A 24,948-nucleotide genomic window follows, 5' to 3' on the forward strand; every position below is an offset into this window, starting at 1 on the left:
TTTTGAGGATATATACTGATATACAAAATAGAAAAAGGAAATGTATGTTCCATGAAAGTTTACATGAGTGGACCAATTTTATACCCTCATACTCTATTGCCTGCTCAACCACCGCTGGTATATCATGGAGATGCTGGATATTCTTATTGTGATACATGATTAACGGGAGTTTCGGTTTATATTTGGTTTGCAATATCTGATTTTTAGAGATGAAACTGTGGGCTATCCTTGGTCCGTATGTAAATCCATTCAACTCCCGTATTCTCTTTTAAAAATTAAAAAAATAAAGAATTACAAAGAAGAAAAATTGTATGCATGTATACGTCACGAGATGCATGTTACTATATTTTTTTTGAAAATTATATCATACTTTAAAAAAATAAAAAATTGGACATTGTTTTTTCAAACGAATGGTGAATTTCTCAGCTCAGCCTCTCTTTTTCCAAAATATCGTTCACATGTGGAAAGTACAACCCACTCATAGCCCATGTTCTTTCTCCCTCTGCAAATAAAACACCATTCTCCTCTCTCTCTCTCTCTCTCTCTCATAAGATTTCCCTCTTATCTCTCTCTCCGAGGGACCTCTTTCTCATAAATTCTCCCCCTTTCCACCCCCTCGTGTGGGTGTCGCTCTCGACCTCTCTCTCTCTCTCTCTCTCGCTCTCGCTCGCTCGCTGTACATCTCTTCGCGGCCTGTCTTCTTTCCCCCCATCTGCGACTCTCTATCTCTTCTTCCAAAACCCTTTTTGGTTCCTTCTCCATTTTTTCTCCAAGATCGCTTCTTTTCGTTCTTTCTCTGCTGCTGTTTCCTCTCCAAAATCCAATCTTTCCTCTCATTCTTCATCTTTCCGTGCTGGATCATCTCAGTAGCTGGAGGAGTAGATTGAGTGATGGGGAAGGACACGAGAAAGGCCAAGATCACTGGAGAGGTGGCGGTCATGGAGGTTCCCAACCAGTCTTCTGTGGGGGTCCGCACCCGGGCCAAAACCCTAGCCCTCCAGCGCCTCCAGCCGACGGCGGACCCAGCCTCCTACCTCGAACTCCGAAGCCGCCGCCTCGAGAAGCCCTTCGTCGCCACCGCCGCTAGGGCTAAGGAGGCCTGCAAGGAGAAACCGAATGCTAACCCGAAATCCAGCCCTAACGCTAGCTCCAAAGGAAGCACCACCCCTGGCGGCCAGCTGGCGGAGGGCCCGGTGAATTCGGGCTCGGCGGGGTCGGTCTCGGTGAGGAGCTGCTGCTCGAAGAAGGGAGATGCCTCGCCGGAGATCGAAGTGTCCTCTAGGGATAATTTTCTCGAGCCCGAATCTGGAAGGTGGGTTTTGTTCTAACCTTTCCAAATTTCTCCCGCTAGGGTTTGGTCTTCGTTCTAATTTTATCGTCTTTTGGGTCGTTTCTGTGAGATAATTGCGATTCAAAATCGTATTTTCGGGGCCTTTTGGATGGTTGTTTTTCTAGTGGAGAAGGCCAGATGCTGTGGAAATGTTTATTTTTTCTGTTTTAGCGATTCGTTTCTTTGATTTTTAAGTCATCATTATTATTCGGGTTTTTAAATTGCCACTTGAATTTATAGAGGGTTCTTACGCAAGTTCAAATTTTATTTTTTCTTGGGTCTTTTCTCTATTTGATTCTTTTAAGGCATTTAAAAAAATAATAGACTATTAAGCAAATCACTTTTTGGTTCTCTAAAAGCCCCTTTTCTTCCGCTTCCTTTTTGCCATTCTTATGATCAGTTTAGTTTTATGCTCAAAATGGCTCCACATGTGGTTCTCCTCCGTGACTTCTTAATGTTAAAAATTTCTTTCTAAAATCAAAGTTTCCAAGTCATTTTCTTTTAAGCATATCTTAATAGAAAATATTGCAATAATGCGGGAGACTCTGTCCTGCTTTTGAAATGGGTTTTGAAGGGATCTCTTTCTTTGATTGTCATTTTTTCCTGCAAGTGGGTTCGTCGTATATGACAACACCTGAATTCAGTGTCTTTTCTCTTTCTCAAATTCATGCTAGCTATTTATATCAAATCATTTTTCTTGGACTTTGGAATTCGTCGTCCTTTCCCCCTTTTTTTCAATGCACAAACTTAACTGGTTTTATATGATTTCACTGACTTGGAATTCCCTTATGAATAGTTGAAGCAGGACCATTTTGAGTTGTGAGGAACTGCCTTAGACGGTGGGGGTCACTTTGTCATTTTGTGTTTCCTACTTTTCTGTTATGTTTCTTGACGCAAGAAGGTTGCTTGAAGTTTATTAGAATTTGAGTATACAAAGCTGAAAGTGATATGCATTTTGCTTACTTTTTTGTGTACCTTTTGGATTCCTATATTTCCTATAGGAAAAAGGTGATCTTGGGACCATTCCTGGCCACAAACTTGTGTGGATACACAAATTATGGCTAGTGATAGGGAGCCCGAAAAGAGTAACAAGAAGTGGATGAACTTCATCATGAAGTCCTTGCTGAGTGCTGGAGCTACTTTTAGATTTATGACACTCTTTTGAGTGTTGCGGATGGTGATACTTGTAGTGTCTATTGCCCAACCATTTTGACACTTGAATCATGTGAAGTTATTGCTGAACTCTCAGGTGCCAGCAACATGCGTTAAATTTTATTCAGATTCTCCTTGAAGCCATCTAATCATGATCATTGGGCTGTCAAGCATAGCATTCACACTTGGCAGACAGCCATTCATCAGGATAATGGGGCATTTGATGTTGGGCCCATATCTGGTTGTTTGATGTGGTTAGAGACACAAGTAATCAGTTTGTGCTTTTAAACTATATATTTGACATGGCCATGGCCCTTAATAGGATTGAATGGCAAAGAAGAATTGTGAAGTCAACCTCATATAGTTGCACTATAGTTATTATTATTATTATTTTTTTCTATTAAAAAATTGTTGATTGGTGCATTTTTTTATCCACAAGGTTGATGCGGCTATAATATGTGGTGATTACCTGGTTGGTTTCTCGGGTTATGTATGAACAAGGAAAAAGTTTGGGAAATGAGTGCTTCCCAATGTAGGAGAAAAATGAAGATTTGAAGTTCTTTCTTTTTCATTTTTTGGAATAATAAATTCTGGAATTTTATCTCTGTCTGACAGGTATTATCAAACCCAATCGCTACAGCTAATATGGCTGTATTCGAGTCTCTATGAGTTGCACCATTTTGTGCTGGTTTCCAAATTTTAGATGGCCTTTAGAGCGTGTTTATATAAATATTGTCTTTGACATTCTTATATTTTTTTCTGAAAGAATTCTTTTTTTTTTCCAAGAAAAATCATATAGAGGATTTTTTTATCTGCTAATGCTTGGCTGCAGGAACGCCAGAGAGACCACACCTTGCAATTTGATAAGGGAACCTGAATCTATAGAGACCCCCAGTTCTACAAACAAACCAACCAAATCAACCGCCAACAGCAGGAGGGCAAGGAACTCAACGGGCAGAGACACCCTGGCTGCCCTTGAAATGGAAGAATTTTTTGCTGGAGCTGAGCAACCCCAACAAAGACAATTTGCAGAGAAGTATATAATTCCCATTATTCACTCTTTTTGAAATGTTAATTTACAAATCATATAGCTCCAGTTCTCAAGTCTGTCATGTTCAAGGAGCCAATAGGACTGTGGAAAAGAGCAGATTTGTGTGTAAAGCTTATTTGGTTAGATACATGTTACTGAATCCAGTAATATTTAGTTTTCTAATACAGTAAAGCAACTTTCTGTGAAATGTTGAATGAAACATGTCAACATAGAATACAATGTTGTGAAGTTTTAAGAAGAGGATCAGAATCTTAGAGTTGCAAGTTGATATGGTTCATTAAGTTGGGTTCCTGTTGGTTTAGTTCACATTCCTTGACTTCTGTTTTTGTTTCATGTGTCATCAGGTATAATTATGATCCAGTGACTGATCAGCCACTCCCTGGCCGATATGAATGGATGAAACTGGACTAATGGACGTGGACGCTGATCCTTTGTCTTCAACTTCCCTTTCATCCATGCCTGGAACTTTCAAAGGCAGATGTGAAGAAGAAACGAAGTGCAAGGAGAATAGTTCTTAGTCTTAATTTCTGTAACAGATGAAATTTATGTGCTAGAACTAGAAGGGGACCAAAATGGAAAAAAGAAAAAAATACAGATAAATCCAAAACCTTTCTAACATAACATTTAGGGGCTGACAGGGCTCCATCAACTTTTCAGTTTTTCTGATAACACCAGATATGTATCAGACTCTTCTGGTTTCGTGGGGTACATAGGGGATTGTGCCTTCATTTGTATCATGTGCATACAGGAACTGTTGAAACTGGATGTCTTTTTAGAAATAATATGGCCCCATTTACCCCTTGTCTTCCATCTCAGCAACATTTTTACTGTGCAATGAGTTTGCCATTGCTCAAAAGTTTGTCTCTTTCTCTTTTCTAAAAGGTCCGGGTGGGCGTGATTAAACCATGTGTGCTGCTTGTTTGGTTTTTACCGTGATATCTGACTCTCCTTTGGTCGGTGTTGGCATTTTACTCTTGGCATGGTATCAATCTGGTGTAAGAGGTTTTTACCCATGGTAACTATAATCGTTGATGCAGTGGAAGTTATTGGATCATAAGTATGAGGTTCGGATTTGAATCAGAGGCTTATGCTTTTTCTCCCTCCTCAATTTAAATTTGTATATCCGCTGGACGTAAGGCTCGAGAGGTACTGTGACACCATGTGGTTGCATGACGACCATCAGCACCTGGCACCATGTAACTTGCCAAAATGACTACAGGTAGCACTCGGCACATCTAGTGTGACTTTGCCTGTGGAAAGGAACATTTGGTACATGTGTATTCTCCCATCAATGATTTGAAAAATATCAATTAGCGCCTTGGGTTTTTCATCTATGAAACAATAAATAAACTAATAATTAGTTCTCTTTTATGTTTTACTTTGTGTTCTTCTAACTGTTGTTTTCTATTGTGCCTTGACCTATGTTTTTAGGTAAACTTTTACCCTGTGACTAATGAATGGCTTGTGCGGCGGTAAAAAAGGATGAAAGAACTGTAGAAGCTGTTTCCGTCCTTCCAAATTCTCCTTTCATCTCTTTCCAGGATTTTAAACGTGCATGGTTAGAGAGGTATTTGCCAAAAACTAGTTTTGAGTATGTTGCTAGTAACATTCGAAGCCAATTACCTAAGTCTGAAAAAAAAGAAGAAAAGAAAAGAAAACAACAACAACAATAATAGCAACAACAACAACAATCAAAGAAAGAGGAAAAGAAAACAATGATCTAATTTCAAGAGATCTTTTTAAAATTATAAATCTTATTTGAATAATATGCTAGCAAGATTAGATTCAAGTTGCAGCAGTGGGCTTAGATATACTTTCAAGATAAAGAAATGCATCAAGCGTTGAGCATATGCAGTAGTCTGTAGACGAGAGAAAGCAGCCGAGTTCGTAGTTGCACTTTCCAATATTACTATATATAAACTTCTATTTAGAGCACCTGTGAAGGATGGCAGGTCAATAAGAATGGTCTTAAAATTTCCACCATTACCTCTACAATTGACGGTCTCTACTACTACCCTCCACCACCTACTAACTTCATCACCATCCACCATCACTGGCTGTCTTCACCATTGCCTATAATCATCCGACAATAATGGAGATATATTTTAAAAAGATGATGCATCATGCATGCATTAGGCTATAGCTGATGCACGAGCTTTCAATTGATGACACAAATATATTAAGCACCTTACACGGGAGAATCAATGCCAACTTTTAAAAAGGCAATGCACACGTTATAAATGTTGATGGATGCAGTCAAAACCAGTGATCCATGTATTCTTAATTTTGCTATAAAATTTACTTCTTGTATTTAAAATCTTTCGAGTGCCCCTTGTTCTCTACTAAAGCATGAAAACCAACAATCAAGTGTATATAGATTGTCTACTTAATGTATGCATTGTTCCTTTAAAATATGTGCATTACCAATTTGGAACTTATCTATTACCTTTTATCTAATGAGTGCATTGCTTGTTTAAAATATATGAATCAAGATATCTCCACCAACAATTAAGCATGCGTAAACTGCTTATTTCAAATACGTGCATTAAAATTTTATAATATGTGCAGTTTTTTTTGGAACATGTATGTTACATTCATGTGCACCAACCACCTGAGATATAGATGTCATCAATTTGAAATATGTGCATCAACTATTTAAAATGTGCTTTTAACTCATCTTATTTCATAGTATGCATCAATTGTCATCTAATAAGTGCATCTTATATTTAAAATGTATACACCAGTAATTGAACATTTGTTTCAAATGTATGCGTCAAAAGTTTGTAACCTACGCATTGCCTTTTAAGACGTGCATCAACTTTCTATGCATTAGCTATTTAAGATATATGCCTTATCAATTTGAAACTTGTGCATCAATTAATTTTATCACCTATTATAAAACCGGCAATTGAACAGGTGCAAATCATCTTATCAAGTACTTGTATTAATATTTTGTAATATATACATTGCCTTTTTAAAATGTGGGCATGAGATTCCTATGCATCATCTCTTTAAAATGCTTATGTCATTAATTTGAAATATGCACGTCTGCTATGATCTGGTATGTGCATTACTTATCCTTTTAAAACCAGTGTAACAGCAATCTCCACCAATATTATTGACAGCGATTGATGGTATAGTGGAGATTGCGGTGTTGGGCATTAAGGAAGTTCTTTGATGATGATGACAGAGGGTGAAGATTGGAAACTAAAGTGATGGATGGTGATGAAAATTTTTGACGGCGCCACGTAGTGCTAAAAATTGATGACAATGATGATGGACAATAGTGGATGATCCGTTGCTACTATTAATCATATATATAGTGCTTAAGATCATTGATGATTTTTTTGATGATTGGGAGTTGTGGTGGAGACCAATGTTGGTGGATGATATTAGAGATTATTGATAGTGATGAGTAGATGAAAATCATTAGCATGGTGGTAAAAATCTTTGATGGTAATGTAGATCGATAACATTAGTACTAAGGTTGATAGAGATGAAGATCTCCATGATAATGAGTGGTTATGGAGATTAACAATGGCAATGATGGATGATAATGAATTATAATGGAGATCTTCATTGATGATAGTTCATGATGGAGATTGATAATAATGGTAGTAGATGATGATGGAGATCTTCGATAATAATGATGGTAGCAGAGATTAATGATGATTAGTTGTAGAAATCTACAATGGTGGAAGATAATGGAGGCCAACGATGATGGTTATGGAGATTATAATGATGGTAGGCAACGGTGGATGGCAGGTAGGAGCCGTGAGACTTTTTATGTTCCTCACCCTTTCTTCTCTCTTAAGTTGTTCTTACGTTCTATATTTTGTTTCATGTACATCATGGATTCTTATCTTACTCCCACATTCCTACTTATATTCTAAGATTAAGTGACGAGGAGTACGTCATGAACGGATGAAATGGTAAATTTCACAAAATATCCTTTTCCTTCTGGATTCCAGCCGTCCTCCAACTACGCACAAATCTTAACAGGACCTGGCGCTGGGCATCATCGTCAAGGCTAGATTTGTGCCAGCGCGCGCGTTCGACCAAATTCAGGGCGGGTCAAAATAATCCATCACCTGATCCGACACGTGCATTCCTAAGTCAAAGGGACGGTTTGACGAACTTCCTACTATCTCTAGCCACGGAACCTTTTTTTTCTTTTTCTTTGTGCATGACTCAAATGGAAGCGCCCGCGATAAACCATTGTCAAAATGTACGCTATCAATCCATTAAGACCTATAAATAACCTCCTTTCTCTCTCTCACTTTCACTCTTACTCTTTCCTTTCTTTCGCTCTCGCTCTCGCTTTTGGTTTCGTGGACCTTCGAGGTTTCGATCGGAAAGGAGGGTTTTAGCGACGATGGATGGAGAGAGGAGAGCGGAGGCGGGGAGTTCCTCCGCCTCGATAACTCTTAGGGACGCCCTTGAAGCTCCGCCGGAGAGCGGCGATGATGCCTTGGTTGGTGAGAAGAAGGCCGAAATCGATGAGGAGGAAGTTGATGGAGAGGAGGACGAGGAGGTTGGAGCCGATGGGTTCGTTCCCGGGCCTCTGATCTCCCTCAAGGAACAGCTGGAGAAAGACAAGGTCTTGATTTCGGCCTCTTCTTTTCCCTCTCTCTTTCTCTAGCGATCTTGTCTCTTTTATTCTTGATTTCTTCCCTTTCTCCTTGAAGATCTGGGATGTGGGTTTTCTGCTAAAGATGCGATCCTTTTTTGCAATCAACTTGATATATGATGTATTTTAGATTTTTGTTTTATCTATCTTTTTGGTTTTTTTGAATCATTGTTTGCTTTTGATGTTGTGGGTCGCGACGTGGTGGGTTATTTTGGGTTGGTTTAATCTTGGAGATGTCCGGTATCTTGGTCCCGTGGGTCTCCATCTCTTTGTACATTTCTAAAGATTTGTTCTCTTATATTGGAAATTTAATTGTGGCCTTAGATGGTGTTCTTGTGTCTTGTGGTCTAATTGTGGTTATGATGAAATGTGTTATTTGAGTGTAGCCTGATTTGAATTGTATGCTCAATTGCCTTCGTTGCATTACTATTTGATCTACTGCAGTTTATTCTTTCTATATTTTAGATAGAAATGCTAGTTGTTAAATGGCTCCTTCTTTCTTCTATGGTTCCTGTGGCCGCTAATTACCCAGTCGTTATTTTTCAATATCTTATTCTTTCTCGAAGTAATGACTTAATATTTGATACTGTAGGACTGTGTTTTTAACTATTTAGCTTTGATGCTTGTTTTTTTTTTTTTGTTTTTTTTTTAAATTTTTTTATGCACTAAAGATTTTAATGCCTTGAGTTGTGGAAGGCTTTTTATGTGTGTGTGTGTGTGTCTACTTTGAAGAGTATTGGTCAACAGAGCAACAGAGTCTTCCTAAATTTATTTAGATAAACAGTGGCACGATAATACAAGTTGAGTGGTCCCAATCGCTATATCACATTAGCTGTGAGCCAACCACATTAGGAAAGAAAGGCCACAGACCTGGCTGACTGGCCTACCAAAGAATATAATTATTGTTAAAGTAAAAAAAAATGGCGATGGCAATTTCTGATATCTTCTGTTGCTGTAGCAATATGCCATCCAGATGGTACTTCTCTTCTTAGAAGTTCACGTCTGAGTGGTATAAAAGGGTCTTGATGATCAGTTATATTGGTTGTCAAGATTCCATATATCACTTCTTCACTGTTCTTCCTTTCATCAATGTTTTTAAATCCATAAAGAACTAGTATGTTGCATTAATTAGTAAATGATTTTTTTTTAATAATAAACGAAAATGCTAGCAGAAATTTATCTCCGCTTCTGTGCGATTGTCTTTTGGGCATATTCTTAGTTTGAAAGCCTGATGCTTTTTTTATTACCTACCAAAAAATGATATAATCTAGAACATGTATTAAATTTTTCTTATGGTTTAAAAAAATTCTTTTCCCCTCAAACATCATCCAGCTTCAAAAAGGAAGCAGCTCAAAACAGAGCCAGCATTGAGGAGTAGAAGTTTCAGGGAGATTCCTTGACGTACATATATACAACATGCTTGATAAAAAAAGCCATAGCTTTTGACCATCATTCTCTCTCATGCCACCTAGGGTTCTTAATAGCATAAATCTTCACATGATGCCATTTTATGCATTAATGAAATTTACCTTTTCTTTGTTTAAATAGATCTTGTAGTAAACAAATCGGTATAATTGTGCTTTTGCTAACATTGCAAAGATGACCTTGGGAGATACTTCTTTGACTACTTGGTTATATTGAATATGAGCATACCTATGAAGGTGCTTCCAATCACCTGATATGTTTTCCCTTATCTTATTCTACATGTCACCCTAATAACTCCAATTCTTGTTAAGCAACAATCTCTGGATATCTAATGCATTGACTGATATTAGTTTTTCGATATGTTCACCCTAGTTAGGTTGATATCTCATGCATGTACTGCACTTGTATCAGCGAGTACATACAACGTGAGCCATGAGCTTGCATACATGTGTTAGTATTCACCGATATTGGGTGAATTAGACCCATATTGCCCATATTAAGCTGGACCGACTCTATACTGCTCTGTACACCTTTTTCCCTTTTTTTCTCCTCATTTGTATTGACACATAGGCTTATTGAGGATCACCACCCCATATCGAGGATCATATGCTACTGGGTGTCCATCAACATGGTACTGATCCCTGAGATTGAAGTCCTTGGGTATAGAATACACAGAGATCCAAGTTCCAACAGCTCTGCTTATTTATTTTTCCGCACATGATGACGAGTTGAATTAATGTGTACTGACATGATAACAATTTCTAAATATCGAAGCTGCATATGATCATAAATATTAGATGGTGCTTTTTTCTTTACTTTCAGAAGCCATTCATAGGAAATGAGATCTTATGGCAGACAATTAGGGGTTGACAAGATCTCACTTACAGGAATTCCACGTCATTTATTTAAGAGTTCAACACCTGCTGGCTGGCTTTTACCTGAATCATTTTATGTGGCTAAAGTACCACTTATGGTAGGTTGGCTTTGTTGTTAAACACATCTCTTAATAAATCTAAATAGATCTTTGTTCTTATAGAAGGTACTATAGTAGGCATTCCAAATAAGATAGATTTGGTTGCTCAGTAGGCTTTAAAATAGTCAAGGACTGAGACAATTTCATGTTTTAACATGGCTAAAGGTAGTGTGCTTTGATAATAATAATCTTGTTTCCCCGGTGTATCTTGTGTGCTCTACATTCGAGATCAGGGTTGACGGTTCGCCTTTGGTTAATATCTAGAGCATCTTTCCCATCTCCCTGATTCATCCAAATATTGGATTGAGAAGCAAATTTATATCTTTCCAAATGTGCATCAAAATTGGATTGACATTAAAGCTATGAGAGTAAAGAATCATGAACCTTTGCTGGCAACTATGCTACCAAGATGCACATTGAGATAGCAAGAAAGGACATGCATTATTTGGAATATCCTGATAGAGTGACAATTAAATTTGATCCAAGATTTTATGCAAAGGATTGAAATATGACTAATCTAGAGAGTGGAAATTTTTTACCAATGATCCTCTTGAATATTTTTGAGAGCTGAATCCAATATTTCTTACTATCGAAACTTGCAGGAAGGGCATCCTGAAGATGTGGAAGTAACAACCAAGGTTCTTTAAGATCCCTTAATGGTTGCCAATGCAATTCACAGAGCGCAACCATCATAATACTGGATTGTTGAACATGTAGCAAGACTGTCTATCATATTTGCATCCATTTGTCCCTGATTTCATAAGTATACTGGATTAGTTTGTCGGTTTCTTGAGCGATCAATAGAGAATGATACTTTGATGACTCGAAGTAATTGATTTGACAATCCAACAAGCAGTCATGAGGCACTGTATGACAGCTCACAATTGTCAACTTGCGAAAATCATGAAGGTGGTGATGGAATTTAGGATTATACTAATGGATCTTTAGGGTGAGAAGATGCAGCAAAGGCAAGACTTTCTGCAACAATTAGATTGGTAGCTTTTTTTTTTTTTCATTTTATGGATAGGGAGGATCAGTATCTATAAACAAGAATTGTATGGTTTACTTGACTGCCCTCATGTCTCAGTTTAGTAAGATTGGAGACTTGGAGGCAATGCCTATAAAGGGAAGAAAGAGAGATCATCACCACAAACATAAGGTGAAAAAAGGATCAGGTAAAACCCCCTTGGTTTTTATATTCCTTCCTTTTCTTTTTGTTAGTCATGAACAGCATGCAAATTTGTAGAAGTTAAATATCATCAGATTTTAGTACTACATTGGAAAGTAAGGTAGATTTGGTGAGTCAATAAGTTTTAAAAGGTGGTTGTTAGAATTTTGCTTTGGTACGATGTTCTTTACTTTTAACCCATTTAAAATTTTTTATTACTTTCATATAACTTTAGTTTTAGTTCATCATTGATGGCATATATTATGTAGCCTACCAAAAAAGTCTAAGAGTATTCTCATCAAGGTTTGGCATATCGGTGCATACAGCCCCATGCTAGGCATTAGTGTACCATATTGGTACCGAACCAAGACTCAATACAAGAGATGTACCAAGTCTTGATATGCTAAACCAATGCCTATACCGGGTGTATCAACACTATACCAGCAGGATACCGGTATTGTGATATCCCGCTCTAAACAAAAAAAAAAAAGAAAACATTGAAGACTCCCGCTGGGAGTCTTCTTCCGCGCGACCTCATCAGAGAGGAAGTCGAATCCGAGAAGGATTCGGCCTCCCCTCCACTCTATAAAACCTTCCCTCCCTCCTCCAAAGCCACCTACGGTGAACACCGGTCTCCTCCCTCTTCCTTCTCCCTCAGTCCTTCCTTTGAAGCTGCAACCCCCTTTGCTTGTGCCTGTCAGAAATCGATGCCAAAGATGCCACTGAAGCAGAGGTAAAGCCCCTCTCCTTCTTCCTCTCCCTCTTCCCTTTCTCCCCTTAACCCAGGGCTCACCGTTGGCCACCGATTTGGTCGGAAAACATCATAAAGAATAATCTCCTGATTTTGGATATTTTTTTTCCATGATTTTCTGTTGATTGGTCCTTGCCACCGGCCACCCGTGCATCGTCGCCTTGTCCTGTGACCGTTGATCACTGTTGCCTGACCTCCGACCGTGCCGCCGCACCTCGTTGGAGCACGAGCCACCAAGCCCCCCTTCTTGTCCCTCTGTTCGACCAGGAAAAGAAAGAAGAAAAGAAAAGAAAGAAGAAGAAAAGAAAAAAAAAGAGAGAAATTTTTTTTTCTCTCTCTCCTTCTCTTTCTAGGATCTTTCTACTCTCTTTCTTTCGCTCTCTAACTGCATCATGGATTCTAGGACAAACTTGAGATGAAAATAAGATGATCTAGAATCGTGCAATAGGTTGGATCCCAGCTCGGTCCTTATTCGAAATTGATAGCATCTGATCATAGTTAATCCATATTGAGTCATCTTGATATAACCATTGATGATCTCAATCATGATTGCCTCTTCTGAAGGATAAGAAGATTCTCTCTCCACTTTCTCTCTGTACTTTTTCTCTCATGACCGACTTTCTCTCTTTAAGAAGATCTATGAATCCTGTACTAAGTCATGCCTTCATCTTCTAGGGACTCATGTTGACTCCAACAAGATGATCCGAAGTCGCTTTGATATCCGTGCTGCGTGTGAACCTTATCTGGCCATATCAAGTCTCTTTTAAATCCATTATTAATGAGCCTTATTGATTGATCTTAAATCTGACCCTTAGCTTGGAGATCCTGAATCGCCCTGGTGTCTGTATGGTCCGACACGTCCGATCAACAGTCCTCTTTCCTTATGATTTAATCTTATTATATTCATCGAATAGAAATTGATGATGATTTGATATTTTAAATAGGATTAGCTGATTCTTCTAAAAAAATCTGAAGATCTAAAATAATCAAGTTAAGTGGATCTTACACTTCTTATATATTTTTAAATAACCATATTTTCTATGCAAAGAATTATTATTGATGAAATCGTATTTTTCATAAAATAAGGATCAGCATATGTGATATGAAAGAGCATGTTTTATTATGAGCATTGATTCTATGAATATGTTTCATGAAAATAGTATGATTATGAAGTATGAATTTTATTGTTTTTCCATCTATATATATGTATGTTTCAAGAAAAAGACAGATTTCAAAGACTCTCAGATAGCTATGAACGAATTCCTTCGAAAGGTCGACATCCGGAGCTAGCATCCACACGAAACATGGTCCGGCTAATGGGTATAAAGTTGACATATGAAACAAGAACTCTGTCGATTAAGAAACATGATTCTATCACGGGTATAATAGTGACCTTAGCATGAATATCTGTGAGCAATATTTTGAAACATGCTACGAATATCTGACAAGAATGATTTATGATTCATGTTTATGAAATAATCATGATTTATGCAAGCATGATTTGGTTTATAACTTGTTTTATTATATGCTTTATGAAATATTTATTTTTATAATATCTGTTATTTTCTAAATATTGCATTATTGTGGAAAAACTTATGTTTGATCTGATAAGGAAGCACCGATTCTACTTATCGGGCTAGTGTAGCTCATATTCTTTTTATTTTTTTTTCTTTTATAGAGAAAAAAAGTTAGGACCGATGAAAGATTTAAACTTGGGGATTTGCATAGCAAGCTTGAAAATTTGGTAGCAGAAGTTTAGTTTATTTTATAATCATGGATTTATATTTATTTATTTACGAATGTTGAGATTTGGGTTGGTACTTGCTTTTGGATTTAGATGCTCCGAATCAATATTGCTTTAATTATTTGATGAATAATGGAATTGAATTTTTTATTTGTGGATTTTAGTTGATTATGATTGATTGGTTTCATGTTATCGTGGGCTCCATTCTTCGGTAGCATGACCGTATTATGTTTCGGATTTGGGATGTGACAGGTATAGGGTCCCATACCAAGACGGCGAACTTTAATTGTCATTGCCTCTAAATTTAGGTCCTTCCACTTGACATCATCAATTTTTGTTGTTGTTCTTGGATACTTCCTTAACTGCCTTGAATGATCTATGCTGTACTAATATTTCTTTATTCTTAAGTATCAAAAGTCAAGGTTGTTGTGTATGTCAAGCATCTCCATTTTTGAATGGTCTGGCAGTTTTTGACACTTTGCTAAGCACCTCTGATACCATGACCTAAAATGTCAAATAGAAGTGGTTGCTTGCCATTTAGGGTCTTAGAACCCTATTCCTATCCATGGATCCCTTGGGTTGCAAATCTAGTAATGTATATCTACCGAAACAATAAAAAAAGGAAAAAATCCATAAAAATTTTAAATGTACATAGTTTGATAGCATGCATATGCCTGATAGAGAAACAAAAGATTTTTAGTATTAGATCCCATAGCTTCCCAACACTCTGATAGTGGTAATCTTTTATGTTCTAGATTCTTTGAATGCTGATGCAATCCATGGATCCATCAGGTTACAAATCTAGGGATATTTACATGTTCAAACAATCATTTTAGTTAAAGATTTTAAAGGGAACACCTAAGAAATTTGCACCAACAAAAATTTATTATTAAGAGAGTTTGCAAGTGAATTGCATTAGAGAGCATACACGTGAAAGATGTTGTGGGAGAAGGCTCATGCATGAAGGATGTTGTGAGAGAGGGCCATGTGAGGGTTTTTTCCTTTCTTCAGCCTCTAATATCTGTTCTTCTCCTGCACCCCTCCTTCCCATCCTCTCTTTCTTTTCCCTCGTATTGTCTCTCAACATGTTATGGTTGTTTTGATGGGACAACAGGGATATACCATTCCTCTTTACAATCATATGAAGCTAAATCTTCCTAACATAGAAGTTATAATTAATACAGGCATTATGATATTACCACCTTTATCTGGACAGTTTGATGAACTCGCTGTCAGATGTGCATTAAAAACGAGATCTACAGGCTTATTTCAAATGCTATAGGAAAATCTTACCACATATATCTAGTGCGTCACTGTAAATTCATTTGCCTAGTTTCCATCAAGCATTAGTGGTGATAAAAAGGGTTGTTCTCAAGTTAGGGTGAGCCTGCATTCAACATTGTTATGATTGAAGTGTGCTTTGCAATTGGCCTTACATCACATAATTCGCAGATTTGATATTGACCAAAAAAGGCTTAAATCTATTCTTGCTGAAGTAGAATTTTTCACATATTGTATGATTCTCTCTCTGTTTTTTGGGTTGGGGGGGGGGGGGTGGGGGGGAGGGTTCCAAGATTCTTGCATCATTGTACTTTTATGTCCCTCGGCAGTAGAACAAATGATACCAGGGAGTAACAAAGTTACCGATTTATCAATATTTAATGCATCTCTTAGATTCTTTTCCCTCCTTTCTTTATGAAGTGGACTTTTGCTTTTACAGGACAAATTTTAGTGTCATCTTAGCTTCAATTAAAATCCTATGAATCCTGCAGGATGATGAAAGTCTGAGGAGGTGGAAAGAAAAGCTGCTTGGTTGTCTTGAGGGAGAATTAAATGGTCAGTCTAGCTGTTTTCTTTAGTTGCTAATTTGAACTTTTGCTATGACCCTGCATTCAAAACTGTCACCTTTCTGCAGGCCAAATGGAACCTGAAGTTACATTCCACTCCATAGGAATTGTGTCTGAGGGCTGTGCTGAAATTGTAATACCCTTACCAGTAGCAGAGGATCAAAGCCATGTTTTATTTACTCTCAAGGAAGGATCACAATATCATCTCAAACTGACTTTCAGTGTTAAGCATAACATTGTTTCTGGCTTAAATTACTTGAACACTGTGTGGAAGAAAGGTCGACAAGGTATGTTACATTGATTTTTTCCTTTTTTTTCGTGAGAAAAAAAAAAACCGATGAAAGAACCTGGAAATTTCCTGCTCCATATTTATAGCAAGTTTGACATTCGTATTCATTCAGCTGAAAATATATGCCATCATATGGTTAACACTTAATGAAGTCTGGCTTTTGGAGAATTAAGGAAATGCAATGAACATCAGATATAGAGATTAAGTCCAGGTTTGATGCAACTCTGCCACCTTAGAGCTTAGCCTTCTTGTGTTTGTTGCTTAAATAGTTCACCGAGACTTATGAATTACCTTTTACCATGATGAATCAGTCAAATATTAGTTGTATGTGGCGGGCTCCAAAGTGTTTCTTTGCATTGGGGTAAATTCCTCAAGTCTTCCTCTTTAACACTGTTTTTATTTTTTCTGATTTCCTTACCTGCTTTTATTTTTAAGATCCGGTTCAACCATCCAATTATAGGAGTATATGTTGACTAGCATGACATTTGCTTGTCATTTAAGTTCTTATCTGTTTTCCTATAGTTGCATACTCAGAGCAGAGAGCTATGGCCCTGAATTAAGGTCACAAAGGAGGATTTCCCTATAGTCTTATATAAGTCAGGGCATTCTGCATTCCCTTGTTATTTAATGCAAAAGGTTTGAGAAACAAGAGGCAAGTGGAAGAGTTTTCACTCTTTCTATAGCATCGTGACTAGTTTCTTCAATGAGAGCTATTGGTAGTATGCAAGTAGCTCATGACAAGAATGTATTTGAAGATGCTAGAATTTTACCTCCACTAAGTGGCAGCTGTGGAAAAACAACTGGCTTCTATGACCTTACTTGGGCACCCTAATTTCATTTAGCACATATACACTTTCCAGACCAGTCTTGACTTGTCAGCATGAATATATACTCAAGTAATTTTCTGTTTGCATGAAGTGTTGTCTAACTTTTTATCAAAACCGGATAAAGGTGGTAATTGATGAAAAAGTTCAAGCTTGACTGACAACTAAACTTGCTGCAAATTAGTTCATTACCTAGTTCATTCTGTTCGATTCTTAAGTTCTAAATAATTATTAATCCATTACTATCTGTTTGGCATTTTAGTTTGCTTTTTTTTTTTTTTCATTTTCCATTTTAGGGAGATCTGATGAACATTTCACGAAAGGAGATTCAATTATGCCTTTTATGTTTTCGTGTCTTTCACTAAAAAAAAGAACAAAAAAGGATCAAGGGAAAAAACCTTGTTGCTTATAAGGAGTGCAGAATAACCTTCTATGTTATGTGGGTAATTTAACTGCTGATTTCCTGCAGCAATATTGGTATATCATTCACCTTTTTGGGTTAATTATATAGGGATATCACCTGTGCTATAGAACTGGTTGAATGTTACAGTCGAAACCTGAAAATCTCAAGGATTCTGGCAAATATGAAAGGCAAACAAAAGACTGCTGGCCAGACCATGGGCAGTTCCCTCTCCTAACAAACTTTTGGTCCTTGGCCTATCTGTTGATGATTTTGGGTGCAACTTATAATTACTTCCAGATATCTGACATTGATTTATCTTAGCTAGAGAATGGCTTCATGTGCTTCACCATAATTGTGTACACTTGTTTTTCACTTACACTCGCTCCTTCTCCTTTCAAATTTCAGTCGATCAAAGCAAGGGAATGCTTGGTACTTTTGCTCCTCAGCTTGAGCCCTACGAACATTCGCTGGAAGATGAGACTACTCCCTCTGGTTCACTCGCTCGTGGAGTCTACTCAGCGATACTTAAGGTACATATGATCAAATGGTATCCAGATAAAACTGTCAAAATTATTAACTTCTTTGCTGGCTTCTTTCAGTTTTAGTTTCTTTGTTAATTATCTGAAATCTTCTTTGTGGTAATTGAGAACAAAATATACCTACATAAGACTGATTTTGGTTTCTGGCTTTATTGCAGTTTGAAGATGATGACAAGAGATGCCACCTGGAACTCGGCTACTCCTTTGAAATCAAGAACCGTTGATAATATATTTCTCAAGATCAAACAAAATTAAAACTTAATAAAAGAGGCTGTGCAATGCACATGTACTTAAAGCTGCACAATGTTTTAAACCGCAGAAACTTGTTTTAAGGGGACCACACCTTACAAAAAACTAAAAAGAAATAAAATGAAGATCTCCACCTGTGCATCCATTAAAATTTCTCTGTTCTAAAAAGCCGATCGAACCCACAGGCACAAAAGCTCCTGTGCAACCTGTGGTGTTGTTTTATGCTTGTTTTGTGCTGTTATATTCATCCTGTCTTGCTAAACATCAGGTGGATCCATATGCAGCAGAGGCTTCCTCAATTGCAATTGGGACATATGCTAGCAATCTTTACATGGTAAGAATTGCCATTTTTTGTGGCCGATAATGAATTCTGTGCCATTACAGAGGAACTAAAAAAAGGAGGTGGAGGAAACTTTCCTTGTAATGCAAATCCAAGGTTTGTCCAAACAAACACAGACCCCCCAAGAAAAAAAAAAAAGTTACAGACAAGGGGAAATTCCAAAATGGCCTGATGAGCTTTACTTTTTTCGGAGGTCAATTCCAGCCTTCTTAGCAACTGCATCCAACCCGTTCTTCTCGATGGTCTTGAGTGCTTTGGTGGAGAGGCGCAGCTTGAGGTAGCGTTTCCCTGCTTCCCACCACACCCTCTTGTACTGTAAATTGACAAACTGCAGCTTCTTCGTCTTGTGGTTTGAGAAGGAGACCTTGTTGGCCCTGTTCGCCTTCTTTCCAGTAAAAGGACATACCCGACCTGAATCCACAAGGTCTCGAGTTAAATCCTCAAACACAAGTGGTGCAGATTGTACAGTCAATTTGTTGCTAACTTGGATGAAGGTTTTTATGATACTAGTAAATAAGCTCATCAGACTAGTTGAAACTGACTGCTATTTTTTGAGTCATTTAACTGGGAGATCCGAACGAGAAAAGTCTTAGTGAAGGCATCCAGCATGCAGTTTGATTGAGAGCTGGCCATAGCTAACCTGGTAACAAGTACTAACATCTGACATAATTATATGTTCTATCTGTGAATAAGACACCATATCAGTAACATAAAACTAAATCTTACCAGCAAAATAATATTTTGATGTGATCTTAGGGGGCACTATCTCTTAGCATAACACCGTTCTACTTGTCCCATAAGCAATAAAAATAAAATATACGTCACAATGCTCCAACGAACCGGGGCTCCATATTTGATATATCACAAAACTTTTTTAAAAAAAAATTTTGAGGAAATATCACAAAAACTCCAGACTTTTAAACTGCATTGGCACAGGAATGTATTAATCATAACAAGCGAAATTTCGAAAAATAATGGTAGAATACTATTAGTTTAAAGATTCAAAATATCCAGCAACGCAATGAAAAGCAAAAGAGAAGACACAAAAATAGGACCATCAAAAAAAAGGGCTAAGAGGAGAAAGAGCAGAGTCCCTTTGTGATCCACGATTTTTTATGTTCAGTTCAGATGAATGAAGAAAAAAAAAATCTTTTGCTTCAGGATTGACAACTGTCCGCGGCTTTTGAATTCACATTCCACAATTCAAGTGCACCAGAAACTCTTTGAACTTTTAACATTCAACCAACACATTTGAGGAGAAAAAGGAGCAAATCCTGTCCTAGCTAGTCGAGATATTACAGGTAACTAGGAATTCATACAAATGATTATGATATGGTTCACTTCCTCGTTCTCAAAAACAAATTGTTGTTCAGATCCTCCAGAGGATAAATGGACGTATTGGATTCATCAAATGGTATGACTCGTTTGTTGTGTCAAGATCATGAGGTTATAAGTTGATGTTGCTTCAAAGGAAGAAAAACTAGCTCTATTACACCGGAATTCAAAACTGAATCGCGATGGAGATGAATAAATGATTGAGAAACAAGAACTTCTATTACAATACAAGAGGGAGAGTCAAGATGCCCTTTTTCTTGGATAAAGATACAGTCTTTAGTAGGAAAGACGAGGTAGAGGGCCAATCAGTAGTATTTAACAAGTTTCAATCTTGAGAACAAGCCTTTGCCTTCGACAAGGGGTACGATAAAACGATTTAGCTTCCTCTACTCTATGCTTTATGCTATTAAAATGATATGATTGTGGGAACAATTCCAATGGCATGGTCTTGGCTTGTAGTGTAATACCCGGTCCATGGGCCTTAAGCCCAACTAGAAGCCCAACGGAAAAAAAAAAAAAAAAAAAGGAAGAAGACTCCCGATTGGAGTCTTCTTCTCCGACGAGGCCACTCGGATTAGGTAGGAGTCCTAGGACCACCGGAGGTCCTAGGGTACTCTATAAATTGGCCTTCCCCCTCCCTAAGATCCTCCACGGGCCTTCCTCGCTCTTCTTCTCCTCGATTTTTTCGATTGAAGCCGCGGCCTCTTTTTATCGTGTTCGTCTCGATTTCTCATCGGAGAGGTCATCGGAGCTCGAGGTAAGCGCGATTCCTCTTCCTCTCTTCTCTCCCTCTCTTCCCGTACCTGTGAGCACAATTGCCGGTGACTGGTGTCGCCGAATTTTGTCGGGGAAGAAGTCCCCTGTTTCGCCCCTCTTTTCTTCGATTTTCTAGCATCAGCGGTCACCACCGACCGCCGGCCTTGATCCCTCCGAGCCTCGAATGGGTCACCCTCTTGCCGCCGGCCACCGCCGTGCCGGCTGCGGCCCCTGATCGGCCGACCAAAGGGGGGACCACACCGTCCCCTGTTTTTGCCCAAGTGAGCCACGGGAAGAAAAAAGAAAAGAAAAAGAAAAACAAAAGGGAAAAGAAAAAGAAGAAGAAGAAAGATGATTTTTCTCTCTCCCCTCTTTCTCCCTCTTCTCTCTCCACTTTCTCTCTCTAAAATTTTTCTCTCTCCTCCTTTCTCTCTCTAAGAAAGACTTGTAGATCATGTATTGGGCCATCTTTTTCTCTTCTAGAGACCTATGATCCCGAATCTATTTAGTGCCCGAATGATCTATCGGACTAATACCCAATCAATCACTTTCTGTTATTATTTAATTTTATTAAATTTATAGAATAAAAATTGATCATTATTTAATATTTTAAATAGGATTATCTGATTCATTTAAGGAAGACTAAAGATCTAAGACGATTGAGGTAAGTGAATCTTACGCTCCTTATTTATTTTTAAATTTTTATGATTTTCATACATACAATCTTTTATTAATGAAATCATATTTTTCATAAAATAAGGATCAGCATATGTGGTATGAAAAAGCATGTTTTATTATGAGTATTGATTTCATAAATATATCTTATGAAAATAGCATGATTATGAAACATGAATTTTATTATTTTTTTATCTATGTACATGTATGTTTTAAGAAAAATATATAAGAATTTCAAAGGCTCTCGGATAGTTACGAACGAATCCCTTCGGAGAGGTTGACATCCGAAGCTAGTATCCATACGAAACATGACCATGCTAGTGGGTATAAAGTTGGCGCATGAAACAAGAATTTTATCGATTAAGAAACATGATCCTGTTACGGGTATAATAGTGACCTTAGTACGAATATCTGGGAGCAATATTTCGAAATTTGACATAAATACATGATAAGAATGATTTATGATTCATGATTATGAAATATAATTGATTTTATGCATGCATGATTGGTTTATGATTTGTTTTATTATATACTTTATGAAATACTTTATTTTTTATTATCTGTTATTTTCTAAATATTGCATTATCATGAAAAATTTATGCTGGATCTGATAAGGAAGCGCAAGTTCTACTTACTGGACTAGTGTAGAACATATTCTTTTTATTTTCTTCTTTTCTTATACAGAGAAATAGGACTATTTATAAATAGGACTATTTCTAAATTCGAAAATAAATATAAATTCATATCTCAAAATTCATAATTATTTACTATAAGTTCGTGATCATCATATAACTAAACTTCATCTACAAAATTTTCAAGCTTGCATCGCAGATCTCCAAAATCTGAATTTTCTTCATCGATCCTAGTCCTATTTCTCTGTATAAAAAAAAAAATAAAAAGAATATGAGCTACACTAGTCCAGTGAGTATAACTTACGCTTCCTTATCAGATCCAGCATAAATTTTTCATGATAATGCAATATTTAAAAAATAATAGATAATATAAAATAAAGTATTTCATAGAGTATATAATAAAACAAGTCATAAACCAATCATGCATGCATAAAATCATGTATATTTCACAATCATGAATCATAAATCATTCTTATCATGTATTCATGTCAAATTTTGAAACATTGCTCCCAGATATTCGTGCTAAGGTCATTATTATATCCGTAACAAGGTCATGTTTCTTAATCGACAAAGTTCTTGTTTCATGCGTCAACTTTATACCCACTGACAGGGTCATGTTTCGTGTGGATGCTAGCTCCGGATGTCGACCTTTCCGAAGAAATTCGTTCGTAGCTATCTGAGAGCCTTTGAAATCCTTATATATTTTTCTTAAAACATACATATATATATAGATAAAAAAATAATAAAATTCATGTTTTATAACCATACTATTTTCATAAGATATATTTATGAAATCAATGCTCATAATAAAACATGCTTTTTCATACCACATATGCTGATCCTTATTTTATGAAAAATATGATTTCATTAATAAAAGATCATATGCATAAAAACTATGAAAATTTAAAAATAAATAAAGAGCGTAAGATCCACTTACATCAACCGTCCTAGATCTTTAGTTTTTCTTCAATGAATCAGATAATCATATTTAAAATATTAAATTATGATCAATTTTTATTCTATAAATTTAATAAAATTAAATAATAATAAAAAAATGATTGATTAGGTAACCCGTCTGATAGATCACTCGGGCACTAAATTGATTCGAGATCATAGATACCTAGAAGAGAAAAAGATGGCCCAATACATGATCTACAAGTCTTTCTTAGAGAGAGAAAAGAGGAGAGAGAAAATTTTTAGAGAGAGAAAGTAGAGAGAGAAAGTGGAGAGAGAAGAGGGAGAAAGAGGGGAGAGGGAGGAAAAGAGGGAGGGAGAGAGTAGAGAGAAAAATCCTCTCTCTTCTTCTTCTTCTTCTTCTCCCTTTTTTTTTTTTTTCTTTCTTTTTCTTTTCTTTTTCTTCCTTCTTCCCGTGGCTCAGGGCAAAAACAGGGGACCGTGTGCTCCCCCCTTTGGTCGGCCGATCAGGGGCCGCAGCCGGCACGGCAGTGGCCGGCGGCCAGAGGGCGACCCACCCGAGGCTCGAAGGGACCAAGGCCGGCGGTCGCTGGTGACCGCCGACGCCGGAAAATCGAAAAAAAGAGAGGGGCGGAACAGGGTACTTCTTCCCCGACAAAATCCGGCGACTGGCGGGAAGAGAGGGGAGGCCGCGGCTTCAATCGAAAAAATCGAGGAGAAGAAGAGCGAGGAAGGCCGGTGGAGGATCTTAGGGAGGGGGAAGGCCAATTTATAGAGTGCCCTAGGAGCTCCGGTGGAGCTAGGACTCCTAATCCGAGCGGCCTCGTCGGAGAAAAAGACTCCTATCGGGAGTCTTCTTCCGATTTTTTTTTTTTTTCGTTGAGCTTAAGGCCCATGGACCGGATATTACATGTAGCATGGCCTTCAGTTTCCCATGCTTCTCCCTAAATATGAGAAAAGTATTTACCTGTCTTCTTCGGAGAAATATTTTGGGTTCGCTAGAAGTAGCAAAAATACAGCATTCTATAATTTTCCAATACCCAGAACTGGGTAAAAAAAACTAATCACGGACAATAAAGAGTTGAAGAAAGGAGAGGAAAAAAAAATCAGCACAAGATGGGGAAGAGATTGAGAGACTCACGGGCAACGATGGGCTGGACGGGAGCCGTAGGAAGGATGGGATTGGGCAGCGGGGCTTGGGAGATGCCGATCCTGCCACCGCCCAACAGGGACCTCCCGAACCCTAGCGTCGAGCACTGATTGGCAGGTATCAACGCCCTGGGGCTCCAAACTCTAACCCTAACCCCAACCTTAGGAGAAGAAGAATTAAATCCCTTGGTCCTCGCGAAGAAGAACGCCGAGTGCCCCCCAAGAGCTGCCGCCATTTTTCCTGTCTCCGAAATAAGAGAGAACGAGAGAGATCGAGACGAGCTCAAAGAAGATAAGGGAAGAACGTTGGACCGCTCCTGACGTGGACAAACCCGGAACGCGTTGCAAGGACAGCGTGGCAAATAGCGCATGCGTGTAATAGTAGCGGGCACATAGCTACGCCGTGATTGCATGGTTGACGACCTAAAATCTTTGGAAATTGGGTCAGCCAAGGAGGTCAAATAGCAATCAGCCGGCACGCAAGAGTCAAGATGCAGTAAAAATTTCTAGCAGGTAATTTGCCGAACAGCCTCGAAGAAATAATTCACCAACAATTTGTAATCCAACCCCACCTTTCCCTTGAGTAAACAACAAATCGATGCAATATATACCCCTGATGCAAAATTGCAGACACCAGCAGTGCTGGAAACTCCTATATATCTACATCATTTCCCACCACTTTCCATTAGCGAAGAGCCACTCCAAAACTTTACACTGTCGAGTTCACAAAGATAAAAAGTTACGTAGGCCAATGTTTAGTCCATGGTAGGT

At 37.9% G+C, this 24,948-nt stretch overlaps 3 protein-coding genes across 3 annotated transcripts; 2 read left to right on the forward strand and 1 right to left on the reverse strand.

Moving 5' to 3' along the window:
* Nucleotides 1-714: 714 nt before the first annotated feature.
* Nucleotides 715-4,161, forward strand: LOC105059191 (cyclin-dependent kinase inhibitor 5). The gene is made up of 3 exons (XM_010942426.2): nucleotides 715-1,312; nucleotides 3,315-3,518; nucleotides 3,878-4,161. Exons 1-3 carry the CDS (start codon nucleotides 891-893, stop codon nucleotides 3,942-3,944), a joined length of 693 nt encoding a protein of 230 aa, XP_010940728.1. The 5' UTR covers nucleotides 715-890; the 3' UTR covers nucleotides 3,945-4,161.
* A 3,575-nt stretch (nucleotides 4,162-7,736) lies between these two features.
* Nucleotides 7,737-18,526, forward strand: LOC105059190 (rho GDP-dissociation inhibitor 1). The gene is made up of 5 exons (XM_010942425.4): nucleotides 7,737-8,133; nucleotides 15,997-16,060; nucleotides 16,140-16,358; nucleotides 17,993-18,117; nucleotides 18,285-18,526. The coding sequence occupies exons 1-5, from the start codon at nucleotides 7,909-7,911 to the stop codon at nucleotides 18,348-18,350; spliced, it is 699 nt and encodes a 232-aa protein (XP_010940727.1). The 5' UTR covers nucleotides 7,737-7,908; the 3' UTR covers nucleotides 18,351-18,526.
* A 164-nt stretch (nucleotides 18,527-18,690) lies between these two features.
* LOC105059189 (large ribosomal subunit protein bL28c) lies at nucleotides 18,691-24,564 on the reverse strand. Its single transcript, XM_010942423.4, has 2 exons — nucleotides 24,170-24,564; nucleotides 18,691-19,126 (listed from the first exon to the last, which is right to left on the reverse strand). Exons 1-2 carry the CDS (start codon nucleotides 24,546-24,548, stop codon nucleotides 18,894-18,896), a joined length of 612 nt encoding a protein of 203 aa, XP_010940725.2. The 5' UTR covers nucleotides 24,549-24,564; the 3' UTR covers nucleotides 18,691-18,893.
* Between the last annotated feature and the right edge of the window lie 384 nt (nucleotides 24,565-24,948).

The sequence above is a fragment of the Elaeis guineensis genome, chromosome 16 (assembly GCF_000442705.2).
Source record: "Elaeis guineensis isolate ETL-2024a chromosome 16, EG11, whole genome shotgun sequence".
Taxonomy (NCBI): Eukaryota; Viridiplantae; Streptophyta; class Magnoliopsida; order Arecales; family Arecaceae; genus Elaeis; species Elaeis guineensis.